The sequence below is a fragment of the Suhomyces tanzawaensis genome (genome assembly GCF_001661415.1).
Source record: "Suhomyces tanzawaensis NRRL Y-17324 unplaced genomic scaffold CANTAscaffold_1, whole genome shotgun sequence".
In the NCBI taxonomy this organism is placed as follows: domain Eukaryota; kingdom Fungi; phylum Ascomycota; class Pichiomycetes; order Serinales; family Debaryomycetaceae; genus Suhomyces; species Suhomyces tanzawaensis.
Window position 1 is genome coordinate 1,717,253 of NW_017963636.1, and position 27,709 is coordinate 1,744,961.

Below are 27,709 nucleotides of genomic sequence, written 5' to 3' on the forward strand. Positions count from 1 at the left end.
TTACTGCAACCGCTTCTGCCACTTTTCAAGAATCTCATGCCCCTCTGCCATCTCCAACTCGTCATTAAAGTATTTCTTGCTCAACACCCGTTCGATGTGCAACTCCCGCTGGGCCTCCTGGAACAACTCGGAGTTGCCAGTCGCCATCGCTTTGGCAAGTAGTTGGCCCACGACCATGCCCAAACGGGCACCCTGTGGAAACGCCATGTCGAACCCATGCTGCAAATTGGCCTCGTTGGCCTGGGTCTTGCCGTCCAAGTACCCTTGCTTGTGATGGCTGCGCTTGATGTCGGCGTTGGACGAGGCCAAAACCTCGTCGTCGCCCCAAATGTCGTCCAGATCAGACGCTGCCAACCTGTCCTCAGCCTCTACGGCAGGTTCAGTACATCCACACGCCATGATATCCCACTGAAACAGTATAGCCCAATTATAGCCTTGCAAAACCCATCTCAACCCAGCACCTATGTCGCATGTCGCGCACCCGTTGCAGCCGTACCCAGTCGGTGCCCGCACTCCCTTAGCAAGGAAAAATCGTGATATCAAACAAGCCTCCCACCCAGCGTCTAAACAGTCACTTCGCTTACTGCATCTTTTCCTCATAATCGTTCCTTGATAGACTCCTATTCCTTTCGGGTGCTGGCAACCTGATACTCAACCTCCACAATGGCCGACAACTTGATCACCCAGGTGAGTGAGGACAGCTACAACCTTCCGGCATCTCACTATGACGACTCCAAGAGCAACATAGACTACAACTCCAAGATCCACTTGAACATCCGCGGCACCGAATTCACCATCACCCGTGATGAGTTGATGAGCTTGCCAGAGAGCATCTTGTTGTGCCTCTTCCCCAACGGGGTTTTTTTGGACAGCGAGGGCCAGGTCATCACCAACTTGACGGAAGACGATATTGTCCACGTCAACTTCGAGCCTTCCTGCTTCAAATACATCATGGACGTGTTTGGCGAGGCCCAGCGCGACCTCTTGGACATGCCCATATTGTCTCCGCAAGAATCCGTCACTTCTGGCCGTGCCCCACAAGAAAACGTATTGCAGAACAAACCGGCAATCATAGTGTTGAGAGAGGACTTGGACTACTACGTGATACCTCCCAACGCCGGGTTGGACGCAGACCAGATAAGGCAGCTTAAGGTAGGCGTGGCTGAGACCTTGTTGAAGAATAAACTCATTTTCAGCGGCTTGGGCTACGACCCATCCTTACCTTCGGCCCTGCAGAAGGTTGGCCCTGCGGAGCAGCACTTGTTCGACATGTTGTGCTCGTCAGGGTTCAACCCCAAAGGTCTCTGGGGCAGTAGGTCCTTGGAGCCATCCAAATGTGTCATCCTGTCATTGCTGTTAGTGCGTCTCAACAACGGGTCTCCTTCCCCTCCAGAATCTCCATCATTAGACCCAGTGAAGTCCAATGCATCGCAGCTGTCCAGATCCAGATCCAGATCCCGTATAGCGAACTTGGCCAATAGTGCATCTCGTGCTGCCTCAAGATCTTTATCCAAAGCCAGAAAGCAAGATACCACGCATACTAAGTTGCTCCTTTTTTGGAGAAAGCCGGCAAGAAAGTGCTGGTGGTCCAACCAGACTGCTGAAGTCCAACTCGATGGTGCTTTATTTAACTCTACGGAGAAGTCCATGACGGTGAAGGTCCACATTAGAAGAGTGTGGACATTAGAACTCTCTGTCATTGGCGTGCAATAATTTCTTCTGCTGACAAGGCATGAACTGCTTGTAGCATTAATTAAAGAAAATAGGGCCGAAGGGTAACACCGGGGTTCTAGATATCGTCCACAATACTTGAGTAGATGTTGGCGTGTTTTGCAAGTAATTGGGCAAGCCAACCGAGCCTCGACACTGATTGCATTATTTTGTGTGTGATAAGTGGAGACAAAGATTGCTTTGGCCTGTCCACCGAACAGGTTACTAGTCTTACCATTTAGATTACCTTGTCGCTGTTTACTGCGTTTAGTTTCTCCAGTTGTATATTAAATATCTAATAACCACAAAAAGAATAAAATTGGAAACTTGTAACCCAGCAGCCATGCCATAGTGCACCACATGTAGTTTACGAATACAAATGATTTCGTTGGTGATCTGAAATGCCAGGCGCAGTTGCAATTCATATATATATGGTTCTACTTGTCACATTCTCCTCAGAATATACACAGAAGACCATTTGAGACAACTCAAAGCAACTTAATGCAGCACAGACCAACCAATCCCTTCAGTGTATCCTTCACTACATCACTCATTTATTTCTGGTGTGTCTTTCAGTGTGTCTGTGAATGCAAAATGCTAGGTGAGAAAAATGGTAATTTTGCATTCATGCAAATTGAACCGCGCACGCCCACGCGTCTCGCGTACACCAACTAAACTTACCACTGCAACAGCCCCAGAACCAATTCTCTCATCCCACATCATGACGTCCCTCCTAGGCAAGAACCCGAGGCTCGAACAGTACGAGCAGGAAAAATTACAGCACACACCGTGGGTGGAAAAGTACCGTCCCAAGAACTTGGACGATGTGGCATCCCAAGACCACGCCGTCAAGGTGTTGAAAAAGACCATCGAATCAGCCAATTTACCCCATATGCTCTTCTACGGTCCGCCTGGAACTGGTAAAACTTCCACGATCTTGGCGTTGGCCAAGCAATTGTACGGGCCAAACCTCTACAAGTCCAGAGTGTTGGAGCTCAATGCCTCGGACGAGAGAGGTATATCGATAGTCAGACAGAAGATTAAGAATTTCGCCAGATTGACGGTGTCCAACCCTTCCAAGGAAGACTTGGAAAACTACCCTTGCCCTCCCTATAAGATTATCATTTTGGACGAGGCTGATTCTATGACCAACGATGCCCAGTCTGCATTGAGAAGAACAATGGAAACCTACTCTGGGGTCACCAGATTCTGTTTGATCTGTAATTATATCACCAGGATCATCGACCCATTGGCCTCCAGAACTTCCAAATTCAGATTCAGATTGTTGAACAACGAAAACGCTTTAACCAGACTCAAGTACATCTCGCACGAAGAGAACATTAATCTTTCCCCAGACGAGCCGGTGTTGGAAGAAGTGTTGAAGATATCGGCAGGAGACTTGAGAAAAGCTATCACGTTTTTGCAATCTGCCTCCAAGCTAAACAACTCGTTGAACTCAACTGACGAAGATGGTGATAGTGCCATGGACAAAACTCCAATCACGATAAAGTCTGTCCAGGAAATTGCGGGCGTAATTTCTGAAGAATTGATTGACACAGTGATCGATTCCATTCGGTCCAAGGACCAGAGAAAAATCATCCAACAGGTGGACGAAGTTATCCTAATGGGTTGGAGTGCCCAGCAATTTGCGGACCAATTGCATACTAAGTTGATATTGAATGATACCATCAACTCCATAACCAAGAATCAAATAGCCAAGATTCTCTTTGAAATAGACAGAAGGTTGAACAGCGGTACCGATGAACATATCCAGCTTTTGAACTTGTGCTTGCAAATATCCAAGGAGTTCTAAGCAGCTGGTGCTGCATTGAAACCACCACACTGGCACTAGCGCGAGGGTGGTTGAAAGCACAGGCAATAAAAAGGTAGCTCAATTTAAATGCTTTGTGAACCGAACAATCGGATAACCCTTTTCCTAATCAATACCTCTCATTACATGCAAATAGCACATCAACTCAGCAATCAGGTAGAGCTACTATCCTATTTGATAGGTGTATAGTAAATTTAAAGGTCAACTAAACAATACCTCTTTAGCTACGTCACGTTATACGATGTACTTGATTCTCATTAGCAAACACAGCGATCAAATATTTTATCTACAATTAGGGAAGCAAAGAATTCCAGAATCTTAGCTAGCCCAATTAATAGTCATCACGTTTATGGTCGTTACGTAAATTAGCTAAGCATTAACGACGATTCTGCTGTTGGTGCTGCTGCTGAAGCTGCTGCTGGAGCTGTTGCATTTGCTGCTGCTGGAGATGCTGGAGATGCGGAGGAAGCTGCTGCATTTGCTGTTGCCCTTGCATTTCCTGAGGTGGTCTACCTGGCTGTCCCTGGAGGTGTCCTTGTGGATGACCCTGTGGGTGGCCCTGTGGATGGCCCTGGGGTGGACCTTGTGGTGGGCCCTGTCTTCCTTGCATCTGCTGCTGGATGTGTGGAGGCATTCCTGGCGGAAAACCCATGAACTGTGGGGGTACAAACTGTGGGTTACGGTTACCATTGGCAAATTGAGGAGGGACATGGCCTGGTGGTGGCATGAAACCGTTGGGGAACATTCCTGGCGGTGGTGGTCCTCCTGGGCCATTTGGACCACCTGGACCACCTGGACCGCCTGGACCGCCTGGACCGCCCGGACCACCTGGACCACCTGGACCTCCTTGCATGTTAGGAGCAAATTGGAGATGAGGAGGTGGTGGTGGCATACCGTTTTGAAACTGCTTCATCCATGGAGGCAATTGTTGAGTGTTTGAAGGACCTGGTCCTTGAGCTTGCCCTGAACCAGAAGGATGTCCTTGTGGCTGTTGATGGTGCTGCTGCGCAGGCTGCTGGGGCCTGGATGCTGGCGACGCTGTTGAGGTGTTTTGTGCGCCTTGTGAAGATTGTGCATTAGCTGGTTCTCGTCTTTGAGATCCTTGGGTTAATTGCTGTGGTGATTGCACATTAGATTCAGTTCTACTAACAGATGACTCGTTGTCTTGCTTGGATTTACTCAAAAGCGCAGCCAAACCATTCTGAGGGGTACTTGAAGCTGAAGCGGATCCTTTTGGGGATTCTTTCTTGTTCATCAACGACATGAAAAACGAATCATCTGTGGATGACTTGACGACAGGAGTTGACCCGTACAGCTTACCAGAGTCTTGGGAAGAGATACTGGTTCCTTGGCGTGGTTGGACCATAGGAGCTGGGTGTTGAATTTGAGTCTGTTGTTCTTGTACTCTTTGTTGTATTGGGGAAGGAACTTGTTGAGCGTTTTCAGGGATTGGGTTGGACCCGAAAAATCTGGAGAAACCTGGTGGAGGTTGAGTAGTCGACTCAGCTGGGGAATCCTTGGGTTTGGCGATCGGGACAGGAGCTTCTCTAGCGGGTGTATTGAAGAATGAAGAGAATCTGGAGCTCTTGTTGGAAACCTCTGATTGGGCCATATTTGGAGTGGAAGCACCTGCATTGGCAGTGGCAGTGGAGGTGACGTTGGACTTGGGCTTAATGAAGGAAAAGAAGTTATCCACTTCGTTACCAGCGTTCTCGGCGGCATCGCCATTGTTCAAGTCGGCAAAGTCTTCATCAATGGGCTGACCATTTTTACGACGTTCTTCCAACCTCATGTGGGACTTCCATTTCTCGAAGTCCTCGACTGTCTGGCCCATATTGATGCCCATGGATTCGGATCCACCCAAGTCGGCAGAGTCCCATTCTGGCTCGACCTCCTCGCCAGTTTCGCCTAGCAATTGTGAAATCTTATCGGTAGACAACGAGTCAAGCTCGCTTGCCTTGCTAAAGCCAGCGGGTCTTCTTTCCCACGATTCGTTCTGGAATCTCTTGTTGTTGGAGGAGTTTCTCTTGTGGGACTTACCTTCACGGTTGTTGAAATCTCCACCGGCACCTCCAGATTTGGCCTTGTGCCTCCAGAAGCCCTTGTCTGGCAATCGATCCGAATCCTTGAAGTCTTCCACCAAAGGCGAGTTTCTCAACTTTAACAAAAAGTCAATGGTATATACACGGTCGGGGTTCTTTCTGTGGGTCAATTGCACTATGGAGGGACTGCTGGAGTTGGATCTAGGCTCCAAGTCAGGGGTTGTTTCTTTGGCAGCCTTGGCCATGGCGGAGTCCAAGAGCTTGGACAACACGTTGCCAGGGTCCAAGTTGGTGGAGGGCAATGGCAGCACCACATCGTCGGACGATGCAGAATTGTTGACCTGAACGATCGATGGATCGTTAAGAAGCGGGTTGGACATGGTCAATGGCGTCAAGTTCAGGTTGTTTTTGGTAGTGGTAGAACTTGTTGGGGTAGGAAGGGAGTCTAATGGTACAGCGGGGTACTCGTTGGGGAGAACGGAATGTGATTGGCTTTGGGCGTGGTCAAGTAGACGCTACGAATTGGCGGTTTGGTGTGGCGAATGGTGATCTGGGAATCGTTGTCTGGCGTGCAATTTTTGGGTGAGCTGGGAAAATTTTGCTAGCAAGGTACAGGAAGGGAGATAAGGCTGGTGGTGGATTCTGGGCGAGCGTAGAGAGAACTAGCGAGGACTACCGAGATTTAGTGGGCGCGAGCTGTTGGGCGCGGGTTTGCCGCCACCAACGTTACCGCGGGCTCGTGGTAGAATTGTGGCCCGGGAGCGAGAGAGTCGCAGGGGGAGTGTTGCGGGTGAGGTTTCACGATCGAACCCTCTGAAGTCAAAGATAAGAAATCGACAGATTATCTTCATGGATTATCTTCATAATATGTAGCCAGGTATATTTTCTTCAGCCAGCTTCTATTAGCTAAACCTACTGGTGGTGTTGGTGAATCTGCTAATTAGAAATTACTAGCCATAATTGCCAAGAATCCCTGATCTCCACGAGCCACCTAGATTGTAGATCCCTGATAACCACTTTTAGCTAAGCTTTCCCAGACTCCAAGAGTAGCAAGTTCAATGGGAATTTATGAAGAATTGTTGCCCGCACACTGATGGATTTAGATCTTTTAATCTTACTTGTCCTTCTATTGACTCTATTCGGAACGGGTCATTCATTACTATATAATACAACTCTAATAATACAGGCAGCGGCGCTAGTTGTTCAAGTACGGGATATTCAACTTCATGATCTCCCGACACATCATGAACCAGTCGATCTCTCGCAAATGGCCCTGCTGGTGGTCGCGCTTCTCCTTTTGCGCCTCTTCCCACTTGAACAACTCGTACATGAACCGAAGGTTGGGCTGGATGATGATGTTCAACCGTCTGACACGAACGTAGAGATAGGCGTCGGGAAGCGAAAGCCCGAGCCTCCGCATAGTTTCCGAAATCACCACTGTGGCAGACCTACTGACCCCGACACGACAGTGGATTAAGATCTTGGTGTTGCCATCAGTCTTGACGTACTCGTCATCAATATACTGGAGCATGTTAGGAAGAGACCTCGTGAGCTCGTCAATCCCATCATCTTGCAAATTGTTCACCTTCATCACCGATTCAATGCTGCACTTGTGAGGGTGGTTGGCTCCCAAATCTTTTTTGGGTTTGATAGTATACAACTGAATATTACCATCATTAATCTCTTGGACTTCAATGTCATGATTGGCACGAAACTTGTATCCGTTCAACCAATCTAATTGCTCACCAACAGAGATAATCTTCTTGATACCAACCTTGTTTAACAACGGAAGAGAATTTGCATGTTTCAACGAACCAAGGTAAAGATATGGCAAGATTCGTGAAGGAATTGACCCCTCAACTTCACTAACCCAGTCTATAAGTGGAGCAAATTCCAAGTCAGAGTCAGACTCATCTGATGATGAAGACGAATCATCATCATCATTGGCAATGTACCCTAGTCTGACATTCTTATTCGGTTTCACTCCGGGATTAGATAGCAAGATCTCATTGATCTCTATATTGGTCAAGGACTCCAAACTCAGCCACTCTATTTTGTTTTTGTTCTCAGGATTGGCAGGACTGAACTTTCTTAGTAATATTGACAACTTCTTTAATATGGTCACATCACTGTTGAATATATAGAAAGGTCTTCCGTAATCAAGATGTAATTTTAACATGGCATCTTGAAGCGAAACATTCTGTGAATACATGACGTAGCACAACACCAATAAGGACAGTTCAGTATATCCATCCGAACAATAGATCAATGTACTCAAAACATCCGAGTCTTCACTTGTAGATGATGAATAAAGATAGATCAACTTACAAGTGTTCACTATTGAAATTAAGTTGTCCTTTGAACAGTCACCAATTCCAATGGATCCCGAAGGTGGAAATTCTAAGACAGTAAAGTCAGGATCATCATCCGAATCTTCCTCTATACGGTGAGATGAAAGACTGTATTTGAAAAGCAACGTGGATAAAGTCATCAAATCTGGAAATGAACCCCCGCTGTGGCAAAATACAAAAAGTCTCCAGTTTGCTTTGGGCAATGATAAATAATCTAGTAAAGAGCCGTTCTCAGATTTCTTCAAAAGGTTCGTCACAATAGAATTCTTTGGTTCACAGTATAAATTGCGTAATTTCAAGCTGTTGAAAGAAAGATGTTGTGTAGAATAATGTTTGAGATATGAAGTATTGTGTTCCATTAGATATGTCATCATTATCTGATAATCCCAGTAATTTCCAATCCATACATTTCTGGTGATACTAGTTGCTGATGACATCCTAGTAGTTTCAATCTTCTCCTTAATTTGATAATCATTGTTCCAAAGTATATCAGATGTAGGTAAGATGTGAGATACACCACTTTCCAAGCTGCTAGTTTCATGCTCATGTATATCGAACACTAGCTTAGATTCCGTTCTGGAGAGACTTGTTGGCTGATTCGTAGAATCGTTCACTAAGGTGTCAAGACTGTCATTTGAAATAAAAACGTTATAATGGCTTGAACGCTTGTTAAGAGCAAGTTCATAACGCTGAGCCAACCATAATACTCTTGCACAGCTTTCCATAGTTGGAGAAGATGGTCCATAAACCAAAAAATCAGAACAGGTAGCAAGCTTTGCCACCTGGATATGAAAATTTCTTAATGACACACCTCTGTCGGGGTCTAAATCTAAAAAGATAGGTAAGTGATTAATGCGTATGCAGTCCTGTTTGAATACTTCCATTAGATCATCAGGTATCTCTTTGTCAAATGCTTTCTTGAAAATGTCAGATATGATCAGAGCAATCTCAAACCTCGAAACATCGATCTGACGGAGAATCTCATTCAACTTTAAAGTATTCTTCAAAATAGGAGGAAGTTTTTCTTTGGTGTCTAAAAATAAAGCGTTATTATTCTTTAAGTTGTTGTTGAATACAACTGAATTTTGACTCTCGTGATTATATTCTTCTGCGTTGATGCACATCAAGAACCTTATATTCTCTGGCTTCTCGAGGTTGAAATACAACAGGTCCAGCGATTGTTGTGACATAAGAAGTTGTTGCTGTTGGTACAAAAAGAACTGTTTTTGGGCAAAGTTATCTTTGTTCAACCCATGCAACCAGGGGAACATTTTCTTGGTTGGAGGCAAAGGTTGATTGAAATACCATGCAAATACTAGCTGCAACTGTGCTAATGACAACGATTTGATGACAAGTCCAAATGATTCCTTCAATTTGGGAGATGTGATGAATGAGTCCGGGAGGCTGGAGTAGAAAGGTTGTGCTTCGTCCAACGGAGAGTGATCGGATTTNCAGGCTTGAAGCTCTTTTATAGTTTTCAACTCGTCTAGCTTATCATGTAATACTAAGGGGATGTCTTCACGACTTCTAAAGTTGAGCTTGGTAGTTTTCAGTCCAATCTCATCACACACATCGCAGGAGGCGGCGTCAGACATGTTCAGGATGTTTGTGGAGGAAGGAACTCTGCTGTCGGTTTCTACTTCACTGGAAGCCTCATGCGAGGTGTTGAGGTTCTGCAATCTTGCTCTAAACCTATCTCTTTCGTAAAGTAGGTCGTTCGATGATGAGGACGTTCTTTTGGAAGCGCGGATAAAAGATGTGGGGTCAACATCGGTGGAGAGATCCACGCTCTCGAGGGCTCTATCAGGACTCAAAAGGCGAGTGCTTCTTCTTTTGGAATCATCGGGTCTGGGAGAGGTTGGTGGACCTTTGATAGGGCCCAAAGGTGGGGAACTCATTGCTGCCTTCATGACAAGCTGGTTGAATAGCTAGTGCAAAGGTATAGGGTTTAGGGGCAAAGCTCCAAGCCCGGGCTGAATAGATACTCGACGATACCGTGACAGATAGCGTGGATTAACACTAAGACGGGGTTATGGCTCGACACGGAAAGCGCCGGGACAACCTGAAAATAGCACCACTAGGGTTAATTGGATCACAGCAGGGACAAGCAGTAAGACAAACGGTGTCACCAGTTATTCAAACCAATAAACCAGCGACCACAAGTGGATAGAATGAACTGCTCCTTGTAGAAGCTTGACGCCTTGAAGAGAAATAGCCACAATGTAAATGATCAATTTTGATAAGATAACAAATTTTTAAGAGCGAGGATCGCGGGTGGAGGCGAGGCTGGAGATTTGACCAATGGAGGCCCTGCATGGGGAAAAGAAGCACTAGCTTGGCACAGGGGCGATAGGGTGGCTGCGGAAGGTAGTGGATGCTTCTCTAAGGGGCGTCAATCCAGCCGTGGCCTCCGAAAGTTCCAGGGCGGCCGGAGGAGCCCCAAACCACCGTTAGTGACAAATGACACAAACGGCACTAGTTTCCGCACCTGACGGTAGCATTCTGGGGTACTTGAAGCAGTTGCCAGAGTGTGCGTGACAGGGCCATCTTGATGGATCATTAGCGTCTGGAAAGCATTCTGATCTTGGTGGTGGAGTGTGGCTGCTCGGTCGTTTCTGGTGTGTCGTCTGTGGTACCGAGTAGGCAGGTGGCTCGGCGCCACATCGGGATGGTGAAACAACTGGCTGGAGCCACCCTGTTGCACAAGATTGGCCAGAGTAATAAGGATCGTTGTTAGTGGGAGTATGTGTGCGTGTTGGTGGAAGTGAAGTATGGCAGTAGGGATGTTTTGTACGACGTGCCGGAACATGCCAGCCCCAACAGGATCCGTAATCATGACCAGAAGCCGCCAGAAGAGGTTCGGTGTCCACCCTGGCCGTCCTTGGCCTCCTAAACTACCCTAGGCTGCAATATAGCCATTTTGGAATCAGGCCGACTTATGCGTCCACAACCTCTGGAAAAAGTCAAATACGAACCTCGCCACCTCTTGGCCAAGTCAGCTATTAAGCCATGTACTTCATCCAGTCACCATATGGCCCACAGACCCGTCCGTCCCATCCTTCAACGGTTCTGCCATATACCACGATTTTACAGCCATTACGCGCCGTGTGCGCACGCCCTTATCCTACCATTTCTCAACTTCTACCACAGCGGTTATACGCCAATGACACTCTCCGAACAGTTCAGCAACTTGTTGAAGTACCTCAACAGCGACAATCTGTTGGACAGGGCCACCTTTGGCCTTGACATCAACAAGGAGTCGTTCTGGTATAAGCTTCTTACCTGGAGAGCCACCGACGTGGTGCTTATCGCGGTGCTATACTTCATCTACATCGTCACCTACGACCTGGCCCCGTTCGAGAGACAGTTCTATGTCAACGACCTCACGATCTCCCATCCATTTGCTGAGCACGAACGTGTCGATGGCACCCAGCTCATGCTCTACGCCGTGTGGATCCCGCTTGCCATCATCGTGGCTGCAGGCTTGGTGTTCACCAAGCCCAAGAACAAGGTCTACGTGACGTACGTGGCCGTAGTGGGTCTTGGAGTGTCTACTTTTACCACCAGTGTTTTGACGGACCTACTCAAGAACTACATCGGTAGACACCGTCCCGACTTCCTCAGCAGGTGTGTTCCCAAGCCAGACACCCCTAAAGACGTGTTGGTGTTTGCCAAGGATGTTTGCACTACCAAGAACTTGGAACTACTCAGAGATGGCTTCAGAACCACTCCCTCGGGTCACTCCTCCCTCAGCTTCTCTGGTTTGTTATACTTGTCGCTCTTCTTGGCAGGCCAACTTGTGGTCACCAACAAGTATGTGGGTGCTTGGAGAACCGTCTTGTGTGCCTTACCCACAGTAGGTGCAGCATTGATCGCATTGAGTCGTACCGAGGATTACAGACATCACTTCGTGGATATCTTGATTGGTAGCACCATCGGTATTATCATTGCGATCTGGACTTACTTCAGATTGTTCCCCAGTTTGAGTCATCGTAAACCCTACGAACCAATCTTGTTGCAAAAGGAAGATGAAGGGGAAGGTTACAATATCATCAACGAGCAAGTTTAGAACTGTTTTGATGTGGATCGTCTGCAGCACGTTTATTCTAATAAAAACATAAATGAGAGACTTAGTTTTATTCCCACCATTTATTAGTAGTGTCGAAGTTGTAGTTTGTATAACCAATTCCTTAGCCAAGAAGTGCCAAATAATCACATTAACGTGGTTCTTCCGCCAATCTCGTTGCTGGCACTTCCGTCTGGCATATTCCCGTCTCTGCTAGACACAAATTGGCTATATACTGCCTCTAACTTTTTCTTTTCTGAAACAGAGATGGATGGCTTGGTTTCGTTCAAAGACTCCAAGAAATTTTCATGAGTCACTTGGACCTTAACTGATTCCTCTGTGTGTGCTTTAGTTTCTTCCTCTGTCTCGGACTTCTCCATAATCTGCTGGATTTGCTGCATGATTTGGACCCTATCCGTTGGTCTAAGTGAAGTGTTCTTCAATTTTTCAGTATTCACCTGGAAAAATTCAATTGCATCTTTGTCCTCTTTGCTTGGAGCTTTGTTGGCCTTTTCTTCTTGAAGATTCAATTTGACATGGACTGCCTTCAAGTAAGCATTGTAGCCTAACCCTTGCATGTCAGCACCACTGAAACCTCCGGTTTGATCAGCAATTTCTTTTAAGTTGACATCGTCTGCCAAGTCCATCTTAGCAGTGATACTCTCCAAGATATCAAGTCTATCTTCATAGTTGGGCATGTCACAAATAACACTCTTATCCAATCTTCCTGGTCTCAACAAAGCAGAATCAATCAAATCGGGTCTACTTGTTGCAGCCAATACATAAACACCATCCAATCCTTCAGCACCATCCATTTGAGTCAACATTTGGTTAACAACTCTGTCAGTAACACCGGTGGAATCGTGTCCTCTTTTTGGTGCAATGGAATCGAATTCATCAAAAAACAAAATACATGGTTTGGCAGCTTGAGCTCTCTCGAACAACTCTCTGACCGATTGTTCTGAAGCACCGATGTATTTGTTCAAAATCTCAGGACCCTTGATTGAAATGAAATTTAATCCACATTGTCCTGCAACTGCACTGGCCAACAAAGTTTTACCACAACCCGGATATCCGTAGAGCAAGATACCAGATCTCAATCTCAAGGGACAGCTTGCAAAGATGGGGGCGTATTTGGTAGGCCACTCAAGAGTCTCCAACAAGACATTTTTGGCCTCCTTCAATCCTCCAATATCGGACCAATTGATTGACGATTTTTGTAATTTGACTCCTCTCAAATTGGAAGGTGTGTACCCCTCCAAGGCCTTGTCTAAATTTGATTTCGTAACAGTAATCTCGGATTCTGCATTATTGCTGAAAAGAGCATCATGATACAATCTATCACACAACGTTTTCAAGTCATTGGGCAAGTATCCTTCCGACTCTGAAGCCATATCCATGATATCAAAATCTATCTTACACCCCAATTTCTTGACCAAATACTCCTCCAAGAGTTCACCTCTTGCTGTCTTGCTTGGAGGGCTCAAATGATGGAAGTTTTCAATTAAATGCGATTGGAACAATAACTTGTTCAATGCTTCTTTGCTGGTGGACGACATCAAGAGGGACAAGTTGCTATTCTGCTGGCTTTGAATTTTTTCCAATTGAGAAATCAAAAATTCAGTCAGTTGGTTAGACTTGGAAGAGTCTCCATGTTCTTGCTCTGCACTTAAAATCTTGTCCAAGTTATCGAGAATGAGCAAGGCAGGTTTATGCCAAGCACAGCTTTGTAACCATTTGCTCATATGGTTTTTTGACAACGTGGAATAGTTTTCATTCATGAAGGATTCACATGACACAAACTTCGTATGGTAGCCGTATTCCTTTGACACCTTTTCTGCAACGAGTTTCAACAACAATGTCTTACCACTGCCAGAAGAACCATGCACCAAAGTACCTGAATTTTTGCTGGTCACAAAGGACTCAACAATCTCGTTAACTGTCTTGTCCAAACCTATTGCCTCATTCAACGCGTTATTCTTCTGAGGAAGTTCCTCGATGAAGGAGGCATTTCTAAGCAATTCGTCGCCCATCTCAAACTTCATTGGCTTCTTGTTGGAGTCTACTGGCTTTGTCCAGGCAGTGACACTGTCGTTTTTTTTGAATTTCAAAAGACCACCGTTGGGGAGGATTCCAGGTATGATCGGGATTTTCGAAAAATTGGTTAAGGCCGACTGGGCCATCAATTCTTTGTCGTTGAGATGGGTGGTGAGTTGTTTGAGGAGATTGGCAGCCTGGTCCTTCTTCTCTGCGGAATTCAAGTTGAGCTGGCTGTTTTTCTTGGTCTGGGTGATGTAGGGGTGGATTATAAATGCGGAAGGACGTTTTGGCACGCTTTTCACGGCTGGATTCAAGGCAATGATGCTTCCCACCTCTGACTCCACGTTCAAGGCAATGGCCAATTTGGACGAGAGTCCCACCGTATTGGCCGGAGCTTCTGGGGCGTTGACCAAGCGAGCAACGATCCTTTTGTTTTCCTTGACAGGAGCGATTTTCGACTCAGAAGACTTGTCTGTTGGGGCTGTAGATTTTGATTTTTCAGTGGGGCCTGGCACCACTGATACTGCCACGAAGTCGACCAAGAATTCGGGAGACAATTCGGCGTAATTGGCGTAGAGCTCGTAGCCATCGTTGGCAGCCGAGCTGATGAGCTTGTGGGGTATTGGGATCCCCCTTTTCAAGAGGGAAGGCAGCGAGGCGTAGCTCTCGCTAGAACGGGTAGGTTTGGAAGCAGTCTTGGTCTGAGTAGGTGGTTTCTTTGCTCTGACTTTGGGAGCAATGGCAATCTCACTGTACGGTGAGATTCTAGCGTACTGGTGGTCTTTGGTACCGATGTCGGTGACCGTCAACTTGGCAGACGTGGTGTTGGTCGGATACACCACCAACACTTGTCCCACAGCCACACATCGCGACTGGGTGAGGAGCTTGTCCTCAATGTTACCTGCATGCAACTCCACGAGCTCCCAGTCCGAGCTGGTGACCGGATCCAAGGTGAAGCTGGCGGTTTCGTATGCCTTAAGCTTGAGGTTGATGACGATGGATTCACCATCGCTCAACGACAACGCCTGCGCAAACACAGGGTCGATGTCGAGCTGGTTCACACTCTGGGACGGCAATCCGTCCCAGCCAGCGTAATATCTCTTGGTCTTGGCCACCATTTCAACCACCACGTCCTGGGCGTGAATGTTGGCTCCATGGAGGAGATTGCTGAGGCCCGAGGGGAGCTTGATGAGATTGGTTTTGGTGGGGGCGTACCTGACAGCCGCTTTAATATTCTCCATAGTGACGACGGCTGGATGTGAGTAATGTGGATTGTGCCAGACGTCAGGGTGTTGTAATTTATAGCCGTTGGTGGCAGTTCTCCAGATTTCGCAGTGAGCCGAGGTTGGTGCAGGACCTGTGGGGTAGAGTGCAAAACCGGAGAGTGAGCATAGAGAGGAGGACGATGAGATAGAGGGATTGCGGGTAGCGAAGGGCCAGGAGGTCAAGAGATGGAACTGGGGTGGAGAACGACTATTGGTGGCTTTTCAGCGTGGTCGGAGAGAATCAGGAGGGTTGTGGTGGCTCTGAGTGTAGAATCTACAGGATGGATGCGTTGGCTTTGTATGGTACTATATACAGATATTGATGGGGCGAAATGAAGGGACCGATCAGTGGCTGGTGCAAAGAAGCACCAGGGAGGCGATGAAAACTCGAATATGGAGGGAATTGCAGAAGTTCACAGAAGGTCATAGAAAAGTCATAGAAAAGTCATAGAAAAGTCACAGAAAGATCACAGAAAGGTCACAGAAAGGTCACAAGAAAATTCACAGACAGTTCACAAGTTCAAGAATACCCACAAGGCATTGACTGCGAGATACAGTTCACTGAAGAAGCATTCCCATTCACAAGAAATTAATCAGAAAGAACCATTGCAATGGCTGTAAACTCGAGAGAAATTGTTCATTTCAGAAACTGCTCGGTGCAAACTGAACAGTAAATTGTCCCTGTAACCTGTCACCGCAACTGTCACTGCAACCTGTCACTGCAACCTGTCACTGCAACCTGTCACTGCAAACTGCAGTGCAACTGTCACGCAAACTTCACTGCAAAACTGTCACTGCAAACTGCACTGCAACAACGCACTGCAAGATTGTCAGTTGTGACTATAACTGTAACCAGCTGCAACCTGTCACCCCGCTTACTTGCTGTTAAACTCCTTGAACTTCTTCAACTGCTCGTCGGACTCGCCCTCCTTCTCGTCCCACTTCTTCTCGTTCTTCTCCTGGTTGGCCTTGCGGGCATTCTCCATCATCTGGAACTGGCGTCTTCTCAACGACCGGCACTGCTCCCACCCGACCACGTTACCCAAGAAAAATCCACACACCGCCCAGTTGATGGACCGGTTGGGGTTCTTGTGGATCAAAAACGTCACCGTTCCCAAAACCCCCATAGCCTGGAACCCCGTGATCATGGCCTCCCGGAAACATGGCATGCCCACGAACCGTTCCACGTTGAAATCGGCCCAGCTGATCTGTTTGGCAGCATCGGCTAACGTGGGCTCTGCACGCTTGGCAGGCTCCTTGTCTTCAAACTTGGGGGGCAAGTCTTCGAGGTACTGTGGTTGGTTGACTTCGCTGACTGTCGACACCTTGGAAGGTGATCCTCCTCCGAACCATCCCATTTTGTAGCGGACGGAGTTTGTAAATGGTGGTCAAATTATCCCCAGCGATGGAGTGTATACAGGCGAGTGCACCACGCCAAAATTACCAGTGTGGTCTGGAAATACTCCATAGAGAGGCTCCACTACTCCAAAACGTGACAACAGCGCCAATGGCTACCCCCGACTTGATCCTCGACCCAGCATTGAAGTACTGGGTCCTCCTTCCCATCTCGTTCGTGATGGTGTTGGTAGGCTTGATCCGATCCAATGTGACGTACTTGCTCAGTCCGAAACCGAAGCTCGAGCCGTACCGAGCAGTCAGAGAAAAGTACGTATGGAAAGGCCAGAAACGGCTTGATATCGTTTAGATTGACCTTCTTGCAAGTGACTATGCAGAGTTGACTAGTGATCCTTATGAAGGAGTCTATTAGTATTAGCAGTGGTCTTTGCACAAGATTTTTATGACATAACTAACCCCCAGGCAGTTCTTGAAGCGGGCACAGAGCTTCACGCAAAACTCTGGCGTGTTGAACGCCAGAGAAATCAGAGACAGACAACAGTTTTTGATCGAGAAATTGAATTCCAGCGACTTCTATGCCAAAGAAGGCGAGGAGGAGCTCGATCCCTTGAGCGCATTTGCCGATCCTGCCAACAACGAGGCCATGATGAACATGGCCAAAGGTAACATGATGAACTACATTCCCCAGACAGTCATCATGGGTTGGGTCAACTACTTTTTTGCGGGGTTTGTGATCATGAAATTGCCATTTCCCGTTACCGACGGGTTCAAAGGTATGCTTCAAACCGGAGTAGCCACCCCAGACTTGAACGTAAGGTACGTGTCGTCCATCTCGTGGTACTTCGTCAACTTGTTCGGGTTGAGACCCGTCTACTCGTTGTTGATGGGGGATAAAGAAGCCAACGAGCTTATAAGTCAGCAGAATCAACAGCAAGGTATGCCCAACATCGGTGGCCCTGGTGGTCCCAAGGCCGACAAGTTGTTCAAGGCCGAGGCCGAGAGTATTCAGATTTTGGGCCATGAGTCGATTTTTGACGGAATAGTTGAGCGTGTTTTGAGTGAAAATTAGAGTCAACCGATTTTTGACGAATGATAAAGGTCCACCAGTACGAGACCGATGCTGTGATTGCCCAGGAGTGTCTCTGGGTGAAAGAGGTGTCATGTATGCGATTTAGTGGCTAATTGTGATGGAATATTTAAGGCTTGGTCTTTGGAATACTCTAGACAGTTCCAATTCAAAAGATCGGCTGTTGTATTCCTGAGAATTATAGGATTCGCTGTCATATGACGTCCTTTTAATTAATCTGGTCATTATTGATTCGATTCGGCTTACATCCAAGATCACTCTAAATAGTAACATGATAAATGCTTATTAGCAATAAAGAATGCCAAATGATTATGTATAGTAGAATTAGCTGACATATAAAACTGCTTTAAAGAGGACGTACCTAGAGTATTGTAGTGTGGATGTTAGTTATACATTATTTTCCAACTAAAGCTTTCACGCCCCCACCTCTCACCTAAAATCCAGAGTATTGAAGTAAGGATGTTTTATCTGCCATACAATGCCAATATCGCCACAAACTGTGAAACAACTCGATAAAGTAAGTAGGTATGAAATTATATATCACGTGACATCCTCACTCATCGCCTTATTAATCATCTCTTCTATCCTTCTACACCATTTCTATCTCTCCAAAATGGCTCCCTCCACCGTGATATGTATTGGTATGGCCGGTTCCGGCAAAACCACCTTCATGCAAAGACTTAATGCCCACCTCCACTCCAAAAAGACTCCCCCCTACGTGATCAACTTGGATCCTGCCGTGTTGAAAGTGCCGTTTGGGGCCAACATCGACATCAGAGATTCAGTCAAGTACAAGAAGGTCATGGAAGAGTATAACCTCGGTCCCAACGGTGCCATCGTGACTTCGTTGAACTTGTTCTCCACCAAGATCGACCAGGTGATCAAGTTGGCTGAAAAGAGATCCGATAAGGTCCAGAACATCATCATCGACACTCCTGGCCAGATCGAGTGTTTCATCTGGTCTGCCAGTGGGTCCATCATCACGGAGGCGTTCGCTTCTACCTTTCCTACTGTGATCGCCTACATTGTGGACACCCCCAGAAACTCGTCCCCCACCACTTTCATCTCCAATATGTTGTACGCATGCTCCATCCTCTACAAGACCAAGTTGCCCATGATCATCGTATTCAACAAGACGGATGTCAAGAAGGCCGACTTCGCCAAGGAGTGGATGACAGACTTTGAGGCGTTCCAGCTGGCATTGAAGCAGGACCAGGACTTGAATGGAGAAGACGGAACTTCTTCAGGATACATGAGCTCGTTGGTCAACTCGATGTCGTTGATGTTGGAAGAGTTCTACAGTCAGTTGGACGTGGTGGGTGTCAGCTCCTACACTGGCGAGGGCTTTGATGAGTTCTTGGATGCCATCGACAACAAGGTGGAAGAGTACAACGAGTTCTACAAGGCCGAAAGAGAGAGAATCCTCAAGAAAAAGGAAGATGACGAAAAGAAGAGACAGGCTGCCTCGTTGAGCAACTTGATGAAGGACATGGATATCAAGGACAAAGACAAGAAGCCCCAGGACTCGGAAGTGTTGTCTGACTATGAGTCCGACGAATATCAAGGAGAACTTGCCAGAGACGAAGATGAGCCTGAAAGAGAATACACTTTCCCCGAAGACAGAAACTCGGAAATCAACGAAAGAACCGATCCGGATTTGCAGGCCAGATACCAGGCCGCCTTTGAATCCACGGCCAAGACCGCATCCTCAAAGACTGCTGAAACCATCGCAGCCTACATCAACCGTCTGAACTAGTTTTCCTCCTACAGAATACATTAAGGAGTCGAAGTGATTGGTGATCGCATTGATCATTCCTTACTCATGCAACGAGACGCTTTCACAACTTTGTTCCATTGTGTCTTTGTACATACTAGGAATATCTATTCTCCTATCCACGCTTGTCACCACGGTCCTGTCAAAATTTTAGCTACTTAATCATTTGAAAACCCTGAAAAAACCTCGTCAAGGTTGTAAGGTCTCGCCCACTCAGCCTTGAAAATAATGTGAGGCTTGTGCTTGGCCAAATACAAAATCGTCTTGCCGAATTCAGAATTGCACCAAGCAAACCATGATCTAGTATAGTCGTACCCACCCCTGGAGTTTACTTGTATACTCTCGTGCATCAATCCCAATCCAGCAGTATTTTCCATAATAAATTTCAATGATGTTTGGATTTCGTCATCATCATCTGTAGTTCTCATTCTGACTAATAAAGACATCGGCCATGCGTTTTGAATTCCAATGTGTGGGCCACCTACCCCTTCGAAGTGGAACCCTTGTAAAAAGTATGGGTTTCCTGTTTTGTTAAGTACCATATTTCTGGTATTTTGATATACTGGGTCGTCTCTAGAAACGTAGCCCATGTCAGGAATGGATAATAACGATGGAATGTTTGCGTCATCCATGAAAATGTTACCACCGTATCCATCAACTTCGTATGCGTAGACCTTTCCGAATTTTGGATGTTCCACTATACCATAGTTTTCAAGCCCATAAGAAATATCTTGAATGAGCTCGTCAGTAACCTCAGTCAACAATTTTAATTCAAAGTCTTCTATCGATTTTTGGGTCATGATATTTTCCTTCACTTTTCGTAATTCAGTCAATGCATGAATGTTTGCTGGAATGAAAAACTGGAGAATGGTGGCATCATCACTTGGTCTGAAAGCACTTCTAATGAGCCCTGTGTTGGAATTAACTGGGTTACCCACCCCGTCTAGTGGCAAGGTCTCTGTACCAATATTGGTTTGTCTCTTGAATCTATAATAGTAAGGCATAGCTTGGCCAGTCTCGTCATCAAAAGTAGTTTTGGATTCTCTTTTCATCACTATCAAGACCTTTTCGTACGCTGCCAACCAAGTTGGGGTAACAAAAGAAAGGTCCCCATCTGAATTCTCGAAATATTCATTAGAGATGGTTAAAAAAGAAGCCAACGAATCCAACTCATACTTACACTCAAAAACACGTTTCCAGTTGGGTCTTGGAAACACATCGTCGACTGCCGATTTAGCCTTTCTGACACCAGATCCTGGAGGAGGGTGGAATGCATTGCAGTATGCAGCAGTGGTGATATAGTAGGCCTGTGTCTCAATGGCTCCACGAATAAGCTTTTTCAACTTCTCGTCGTATTTGATCAACGGCTGGTAGACCGACAATTGCCTGGCTGCATCACGCAACCACTCAGCATGAATGTCACCTGTGACAACGAACGTTTGTGGAATATCGCCGTCGTCGTGCCACAAAATGGTGGTATCCAAGGTATTGGGCAAGCAGTTCTCGATGAGTCTGGCAAGGTCGACGTCGAGAACCCTTTTTTTCAAGTCCTGGATCAAGTGTTCCACGGCCCTCGAGGTAAACGTTCTGCACAGTCTATCTGGTCTCATAAACGGGTAGTTTAACAAACCGTCCGAGAATGGAGGGTGGGCCAGCTTGGAGTACTCCACGTAGTCTGGACACTGGGCTTTATCGTCTCTGGCAGAACCAGCGAGATTTTTAGAAGGATCTCTTTTTGAGTTGGTTTCCGCCACGCGAGCAGGCCTGTTGGGCACCCTCAATGGCTTCTGGGGCTGGTTTTGGTCCACGATCTCTGGTTTCTTGTGGAGATGATGGGCACTGGAAGATGCACCCACTTCAGGCTTAGGAATCGAGTCCCTTCTGTAACGTGCAAACAACACATACACAGCCAACAATAAAGCTAGCAGCAATGCAAGCCGTCTGGCTCTCTTGCCTTGAATCATGGTGGTGGTTGGAGAAGAAAGTGTCGCGTAGCCCCGCATAATGTCCCACCAGCGATGCACTGTGGTTTTGTTCAGGTGGACGACTTTGGTCTGAAAAATATACGCCAAGACAGGGGTTGACAAGGCAAAACAATAGCAGCTAGGAGCGGCCACGTTATAGACACTGGGAAGATCGCTTCCGTGCTACTGTCACGATCGTAGGGGCATTACCAGTGCACTGGCGATCTTTGGATGTAGTGCCGTGCGGGTGGTGCATGGTAGACACTCCAACTGAGTGGTTGAGGAAGTGTACATGTGCAGGACACCGAATGGTGGTTGAGAACGATAATGTGCTGATCTCTTAGTGCTGGATGGGACTCACACTAGCCAGCTTGAACAAGTGGATGGCGCTGCCTGCTTCCTCTGCGTGCAAGAGGCCACACGCCCCCAAGCGAGTCATGAATTTGTGCACTGGCGCTTTGCTGGCACTGGCGTACGCTAGGAGTTGTTTGTAGTTGAGGGGCTGGTGTGGACTGGACTGTGCTAATGCTGTGAAGAACTGATGGATGGCAGGATGTTGGAGCGAGATCCGAGCTGCCACCACCTCGAACTCGGACGAGTCCAACATGTCGAGGAGCTCCTGGTGGTTGCGTTCCACCACTGGGCCCTCGATGGTGAGGATGTGATGCGAGGTGTATTCCATATCAAACGGGAGCAGCTGGCCCATTTCTTCGGCTTGTTCGTACTTTCCCAACGTCCGTATGAGCTCATGAACGGGATGGTGCTGCAAATATTCGACGACGGTGGCCTTCTCCACCGTGTTTCCGTCGTGGTCCACGAAGCGAGGTTCGCTGGCAAAAATGGTGTCCTTAAGACGTGTGCTGTTGCTGACGTGCTCCTGGAGCGCTAATGCAAAGAGGTCGATGGTGTTGAGGTTCGTAAAGTGGTAGCTCCGAGTGGCAGCCACGCCTTCGTCGTCCTGAGCTACAGTGTTGCCCAAGCGAGTGACCCTCTGGGCCATCTCAACTGTGCCCACATCTAGCTGTGCCAATGACGAGCTAGAGAAGAGACGGTGCTTCTTGCGGAGCACCAACACGATGGGGGTGTTTTGTAGTAACTTGCGGTACCATTGCACTGAGTTTTGCAACGAAGCCACTGGCGGAACCGCCTGGAACGGACTGTAGTAGGATGCTAGGGCGCTGATGATCCTGGCAGTGTAGTCGGAGTTCTGTTTGGCGGTACGGTGAGAATGTGAGTGGAGGGACTCCTTGAAGACTGGACTGGTAGCCGCCAGCTGGTTGGGGAAAAGCGATGCAACAAGCTCTTCTGTGGAGACATCCTCCCCAGGCAGCACCTGCAAGGGTGCTTTGAAAATGGGCCGTATAGTTTTGCTGACCAATGGCGGGAAGTCGTGGCTGTTGTAGGCATTGGCCCTGAGTTTGTAGTTCTGGAACCGCTCGTGTTCTCCCGAGGTTCGTTGCATGTACTCCTGGATTGGCTTGCTGGGATAGAGACTGTACCTTGCCACGGCCTTGGAGTAAAGGCTGACTACCGCAGAGACGTGTGGTGGTAGTCGTGAGAGCGTTCTCTGGGACATTTCGTGCTGGAGTTCTTGCTCTTGTGGAGACCTGATCTAGATATTCTCTTCGGATGAGGTGCTGGTCACGTGCTGCGATGACTTCCGGTCGCCTGGGTCAGCAGAAGAGGTCGACTCAACTAAGCAAAAAAACTAGCAAAACCGAATATAACATGGTACGGGAGTGTTTAAGAAAGCCTTTTAGGAACTATCGAGCAGTTTTCGCTAAAGAACTATAGTTATTGCCCCCTTTGGGCCCCTTGCAAAACCACCATTTTGTCACCTGTGCCAGATCACGTGTACTGCTCCGATACTCATCAAGCTGACATCATCCCAGTGCCAGACATCGCCACCACCATGCTTAGATTACCACTTAATATTGCACGCAGATCCTCATATGGTCTTCGTGCTCGTGCCACATCGCAGCTCGCTCGCTCGGCTCGTGCCAGCCTTGCGCTTCGTGCTCCAACTCCCTCGGTTTCTATCCGTTACCAAAGCTCCAGCACAGACAACACAGCTAGCTTCAAAGTTGATAATCCACAAATGATGATCGCCTTCACTTGTAAGAAGTGTGACACCAGGTCATCTCACACATTCTCCAAGCAATCGTATCACAAAGGAACTGTTTTGATCCAGTGTCCAGGGTGCAAGAATCGCCACTTGATTGCAGACAACCTCAAAGTATTCAAAGACAATAGGTTCTCGTTGGAGGAAGTGTTGAAAGCATCCGGAGAGAGTGTCACCACTACACCAGGAGACTTGGCATTCGAAGATATTCCCGAAAAATTGAGGTCCACCATTGGCCATTACGCCAAAGATGCGCCTGAAGAATACCGTAGACCAGAACTCGAGGACCAGGGATTGCCAGAAGGAAAAACGAAGGAGTGAGGTCAACATGTTCATTTACTATGGTCTAGCACACAATACAAAAATCAGCAAACGCAATGAAACTCCAGCTCCATACTGGAAACAATGCTAGTCCATACCAATTGGATTCGTCTACACTCATGAGTATCGTTCTCTACTGGACTACTCGCGGTTCTTTTGCCTCACCATCCAACAGGCTGCAAAATAATCGTTCAAATTGACCTCCCAAGTGGTGGACGCCTCCAAAGAAATCACTGATTACATAATTGTTACTGTTGGATTTCGAAGCTTTTCTATGGGGCCATCTTGCTTCATCTCTGTAAATACTTCCATAAATGATAGTTCCATAACCATGGAGAGTAAGGATTTGTGAGCAGTGCGCGACCTAACCTGAAAAGTTGATTTTCTCTATACTAACTGACTTTCCACCGTATGATGTTGACCAGAACGCTTCTTCGTACAAACCGTCGAGTTATCTGCTCCGCCTTTGGTCGTAGGCTCAACCACAATGATGCTCTTTCCAAATACAGAGAAAAGCTTGCCCAGAAGGCCAAAGAACTCGGATTGAATGATGTCAACGAATTGAAGACTAAGTTAAAGGACGAAATAGAAGAAAAGAAGAAGGAATTCAGCAAAATTGATCCCCTTCAAGAGTTAGAGGAGTATGAGAGAAGACAAGCTGAAGAAAGACAAAGAGATCAGGACTCGAAGACGATAAACGTAAGAAATCCCATTGCCAAGGATGCACCACAGGCTCCATACAAGACCATGAACTCGTACGTGGATGTGGAGAAGGCCAAGGACCTCCCAAGAAAGGAGCTTGAATTCTTATGGAGAGCCAGGTTCCAAAACAAAGAGCGTAGTCTTCATGCTGTGGTGGACAGTGTCCAATTTTCCACCATGTACGCCAATGCGTTCAAGAATCCAAGCTTCATCCTTCCGTTGCCTAAGAATGAGGAAGGCTACGAAATGCACTTTGTCCAATGGTCTTTCGTGGGCCCAAAAACTACCCACTGTATGTTGACTACAGTTGCTGAGTACAAGCTCCATAAGGAATATGCGAAGCCACATACTTCTTTGATGTTCCACCAAGAATTTGCCGAGGACAAAGAGGTGGTTTTGATGAACGGAACCGTCGAAACCGAAAGTTCGTTAACTATGGACGAAGCCCAATTGTTGGTGTTGAACGTGCAAAGATTCTATGGAGGGATTGGCAAGAGTGACAGAAAGTTGGAATTGTTGAGAGCTTTCACCACCGGCGATCAAGAGTTCAACATGGAAGACTTGATTAAGGAAGCCACCACCTTTGAGTAGACAGGATCAGTGAAATTGTACCGGGAAGAAGAGTTCGATTTAAGGAGCTACTGGAGCTGATCGGGGACTGTGTCAACTACTAGTTTCGTTGGAATTTCCAGTGCTTCTACTTTCATAACTTTGTACATAACGTAATCGTAACTTTTCAAACCGAAAATCCAGCTTAGTTGTGGTAAATATTATAAAATATGGGTAATTACTTTCTTTACCGGTTGTAACCAGCTTTCGTACTATCAAAAAAATGTTCGTGAGCCCCTAGCTCGTTGAATATTTACCTCAGATTATGCTTGCATAATCTATTCCATGTAGGCGTCGCTATCAGAACCACTAAATATCTCCACCTCTTGGATTTGCAGCTTTGCTTTGGCTTTCGATTTCCTTGATGGCCTAGAACTTGCTGGCCTGTTCAAAGTCTCTGAATCGGATTCGGAGTTGCTCACATAGACTGCACTCTTTTCAACCTTCGTGGATTTTTTTGGAGCCTTGTTCTTGGCTTTGGTAGTTTTGGTTTTGGTTTTTGGTACCTCTGGCTGTTCTGGTTCAGGAGATTGTTCTGGTTCGTAGGACACGGCCCTTTTCGAGTTCTCCTTTTTTACCTGCGCTAAAACGTGTTTAAATGCATTTTTTGTTTGAGTTTCATCTGCACCGTGAAACTCCTCATCATCAACATCAATCTGAAGCAATAGTTCCTTCTCCTTCCTTATTTCTTTCTTTATGAATTGTTCTAGAATATGCTTGTCGTCATTTTCAATATACTTTTGAACTGCATCATTGATGCCCACTTCTGGTAAAAGAGACAATTCAGCCTGTTTGAGAAACTCGCTCATCAAATCATTAAGTTGAATCTCAGTACTCTTCTTTTTGTTGATACCTTGCTTGAATAGGTCATTATCAACGAACTTTGTTTTCCTGATTAAATTGTCAGTTTCCTTTGCTCTTTTCTTGTGAAACTGAATTACATCATTGACGTTCGCTATTTTTCCCACGAACCTATTCGAAAACCGTTGGGCATTCTCGATCTCGAACCCTCCACTATAATCTACTCTTAAGCGGATCAATGGCAAAGGTATCTTATCCTGGTTAAACAGGGGATCCAGATCAGAGAAAAAGTCCTTGTTGGATAGCCTAAATTTTTGGTTCGCTTCAGCAATCGAACGTTCCGCTTCCTCGGACAAGAATTCAATCACATCATTTTTGGATGCGGCTCCAGGAAGAAGACTTGTTGCCAGCAATTGAATTTCCTTCATAACAAACGGCCTGACGGTCCTTAATTTGACTGGCTCGATGGAGTACTCTTTGCCCTTTATATTCAATATGAAGACAAACTTCTCCGATAATTCGCCTTCTGCCAATGAAGTGGCCACGGAAGAGCCCGCTTGTAGCACATCAAACCCACACTCTGGATTATGGCTAGGAACGGGAATACATTCATGTTCATGGCCCCATAGCACGAAATCCAAAAATTTGGGGAGAAAGTTCTCCGGGATGCTGGATGTGTAGGTGTGCTGGGCGTGGTTCTGGTGGATGCAAAATAAATTGAACCACTGTTGGGTGTGAATGTTGGGTCTTTGGAACTTGACAAGGCCGTCGCGGAAAGCACGATGGAGTCTTTCATCACGGACGTTGGCAAGACCGTATAGGGCCAATTTTGTGAGCCCTTTTTGGAACAACAACGGAGAAACTGTGATGTCCTCGTTATCTTCCACCTTGCCGAAATGGTTGATCAACCCAGATATTGACAAAATGTCGAGGGGCAGGAGGAAGCCGTCGCCCGTGGCATCGTCGTGATTTCCGCTGATTGCAAAGACGGGTACTGATATGTTCAAGTTGGGATCCTCGTAGTTGACAGTATTGAAGCCGTTGTACAACCCCAAGCTGGGGTCACTGAGCATTTCAAGCTCACAGGCCCTATCTCCCATACAGTTCAAGCGGAGAGACTTCATGACGTGGAAGAACGACTTCTTGGACGGCTTGTTGATGTGAAAAAGGTCACCTCCCTGGACGAGCATGTCCACATCGCGTTCCTTGGCTATCTTGGTGATTTCGTGAAAGGTTTTCCAGGCATCGTCGCCTCGGATAGGGTCGTTCTCGTTGTAGCCCACATGGTTATCTGTGGTCAAGAGGATGCTGATGGTATCGGGGCCAGGAGCGATATTTGGTGAGGCTGGCATGACTGAACTGATGGAACAATTGGAGTTCAGATGGAAAGCAAGTATGGTTCAGACGGGAATTATAGCAATCCTAGAATGTTGAATTAAGTGTAATCTGAAAAGTCGACTGCAATCCTGGAGTGTAGGACCCTCACGTTGATTGAGATCCTGGAAAGTCGATTATAACTGAAGTCAATAATTCTGGAAATTGAAGAAATCCTGGAAAGTAATTGAATCCAGCAATTGTGGTGAGTTGTCGCTGTTGATGGTTCTTCAAGTTGAAGACGAATCACAAATTCCTTGGTTTGGATGGTGGCTCGTAAGCTCTGGACGTCCA

The 27,709-nt window shown here is 46.7% G+C and overlaps 16 protein-coding genes across 16 annotated transcripts; 7 read left to right on the top strand and 9 right to left on the bottom strand.

The window, feature by feature from the left end:
* YAE1 (Yae1p) lies at positions 1–399 on the bottom strand (the record flags this gene model as incomplete). The annotated part of the gene is made up of 1 exon (XM_020208854.1): positions 1–399. One exon carries the CDS (start codon positions 397–399, stop codon positions 1–3), a length of 399 nt encoding a protein of 132 aa, XP_020067193.1.
* Positions 400–663: 264 nt separating this feature from the next.
* Positions 664–1,713, top strand: CANTADRAFT_45134 (uncharacterized protein; the record flags this gene model as incomplete). The annotated part of the gene is made up of 1 exon (XM_020209180.1): positions 664–1,713. One exon carries the CDS (start codon positions 664–666, stop codon positions 1,711–1,713), a length of 1,050 nt encoding a protein of 349 aa, XP_020067194.1.
* Positions 1,714–2,431: 718 nt separating this feature from the next.
* RFC2 (replication factor C subunit 2) lies at positions 2,432–3,523 on the top strand (the record flags this gene model as incomplete). Its single annotated transcript, XM_020209235.1, has 1 exon — positions 2,432–3,523. The coding sequence occupies one exon, from the start codon at positions 2,432–2,434 to the stop codon at positions 3,521–3,523; it is 1,092 nt and encodes a 363-aa protein (XP_020067195.1).
* A 394-nt stretch (positions 3,524–3,917) lies between these two features.
* Positions 3,918–5,963, bottom strand: CANTADRAFT_4114 (uncharacterized protein; the record flags this gene model as incomplete). The annotated part of the gene is made up of 1 exon (XM_020208856.1): positions 3,918–5,963. The coding sequence occupies one exon, from the start codon at positions 5,961–5,963 to the stop codon at positions 3,918–3,920; it is 2,046 nt and encodes a 681-aa protein (XP_020067196.1).
* Positions 5,964–6,778: 815 nt separating this feature from the next.
* CANTADRAFT_4115 (tyrosine/serine/threonine protein phosphatase) lies at positions 6,779–9,832 on the bottom strand (the record flags this gene model as incomplete). Its single annotated transcript, XM_020208857.1, has 2 exons — positions 6,779–9,338; positions 9,417–9,832. The coding sequence occupies 2 exons, from the start codon at positions 9,830–9,832 to the stop codon at positions 6,779–6,781; spliced, it is 2,976 nt and encodes a 991-aa protein (XP_020067197.1).
* Positions 9,833–11,097: 1,265 nt separating this feature from the next.
* DPP3 (bifunctional diacylglycerol diphosphate phosphatase/phosphatidate phosphatase) lies at positions 11,098–12,003 on the top strand (the record flags this gene model as incomplete). The annotated part of the gene is made up of 1 exon (XM_020209165.1): positions 11,098–12,003. The coding sequence occupies one exon, from the start codon at positions 11,098–11,100 to the stop codon at positions 12,001–12,003; it is 906 nt and encodes a 301-aa protein (XP_020067198.1).
* A 143-nt stretch (positions 12,004–12,146) lies between these two features.
* On the bottom strand, positions 12,147–15,281 carry PEX1 (AAA family ATPase peroxin 1; the record flags this gene model as incomplete). The annotated part of the gene is made up of 1 exon (XM_020208858.1): positions 12,147–15,281. The coding sequence occupies one exon, from the start codon at positions 15,279–15,281 to the stop codon at positions 12,147–12,149; it is 3,135 nt and encodes a 1,044-aa protein (XP_020067199.1).
* A 449-nt stretch (positions 15,282–15,730) lies between these two features.
* CANTADRAFT_133305 (uncharacterized protein) lies at positions 15,731–16,887 on the bottom strand. The gene has a single exon (XM_020206260.1). The coding sequence runs from the start codon at positions 16,661–16,663 to the stop codon at positions 16,181–16,183; it is 483 nt and encodes a 160-aa protein (XP_020067200.1). The 5' UTR covers positions 16,664–16,887; the 3' UTR covers positions 15,731–16,180.
* On the top strand, positions 16,813–17,730 carry CANTADRAFT_4119 (uncharacterized protein; the record flags this gene model as incomplete). Its single annotated transcript, XM_020208859.1, has 2 exons — positions 16,813–16,970; positions 17,124–17,730. 2 exons carry the CDS (start codon positions 16,813–16,815, stop codon positions 17,728–17,730), a joined length of 765 nt encoding a protein of 254 aa, XP_020067201.1.
* A 51-nt stretch (positions 17,731–17,781) lies between these two features.
* CANTADRAFT_133477 (uncharacterized protein) lies at positions 17,782–18,124 on the bottom strand. The gene has a single exon (XM_020206261.1). It carries the CDS (start codon positions 18,019–18,021, stop codon positions 17,833–17,835), a length of 189 nt encoding a protein of 62 aa, XP_020067202.1. The 5' UTR covers positions 18,022–18,124; the 3' UTR covers positions 17,782–17,832.
* Positions 18,125–18,356: 232 nt separating this feature from the next.
* On the top strand, positions 18,357–20,000 carry CANTADRAFT_24753 (GTPase). The gene has a single exon (XM_020207207.1). It carries the CDS (start codon positions 18,362–18,364, stop codon positions 19,502–19,504), a length of 1,143 nt encoding a protein of 380 aa, XP_020067203.1. The 5' UTR covers positions 18,357–18,361; the 3' UTR covers positions 19,505–20,000.
* CANTADRAFT_88016 (uncharacterized protein) lies at positions 19,681–21,486 on the bottom strand (the record flags this gene model as incomplete). The annotated part of the gene is made up of 2 exons (XM_020211413.1): positions 19,681–21,220; positions 21,428–21,486. 2 exons carry the CDS (start codon positions 21,484–21,486, stop codon positions 19,681–19,683), a joined length of 1,599 nt encoding a protein of 532 aa, XP_020067204.1.
* A 529-nt stretch (positions 21,487–22,015) lies between these two features.
* Positions 22,016–23,062, bottom strand: CANTADRAFT_32632 (uncharacterized protein; the record flags this gene model as incomplete). The annotated part of the gene is made up of 1 exon (XM_020208465.1): positions 22,016–23,062. A coding segment is annotated over one exon (1,047 nt), but the record flags the coding sequence as incomplete, so codon positions are not given.
* A 498-nt stretch (positions 23,063–23,560) lies between these two features.
* On the top strand, positions 23,561–23,881 carry CANTADRAFT_30530 (uncharacterized protein; the record flags this gene model as incomplete). Its single annotated transcript, XM_020208358.1, has 1 exon — positions 23,561–23,881. A coding segment is annotated over one exon (321 nt), but the record flags the coding sequence as incomplete, so codon positions are not given.
* A 459-nt stretch (positions 23,882–24,340) lies between these two features.
* On the top strand, positions 24,341–25,222 carry CANTADRAFT_4124 (uncharacterized protein; the record flags this gene model as incomplete). Its single annotated transcript, XM_020208860.1, has 1 exon — positions 24,341–25,222. The coding sequence occupies one exon, from the start codon at positions 24,341–24,343 to the stop codon at positions 25,220–25,222; it is 882 nt and encodes a 293-aa protein (XP_020067207.1).
* Positions 25,223–25,518: 296 nt separating this feature from the next.
* On the bottom strand, positions 25,519–27,393 carry MRE11 (MRX complex nuclease subunit; the record flags this gene model as incomplete). Its single annotated transcript, XM_020209174.1, has 1 exon — positions 25,519–27,393. One exon carries the CDS (start codon positions 27,391–27,393, stop codon positions 25,519–25,521), a length of 1,875 nt encoding a protein of 624 aa, XP_020067208.1.
* Positions 27,394–27,709: the final 316 nt, after the last annotated feature.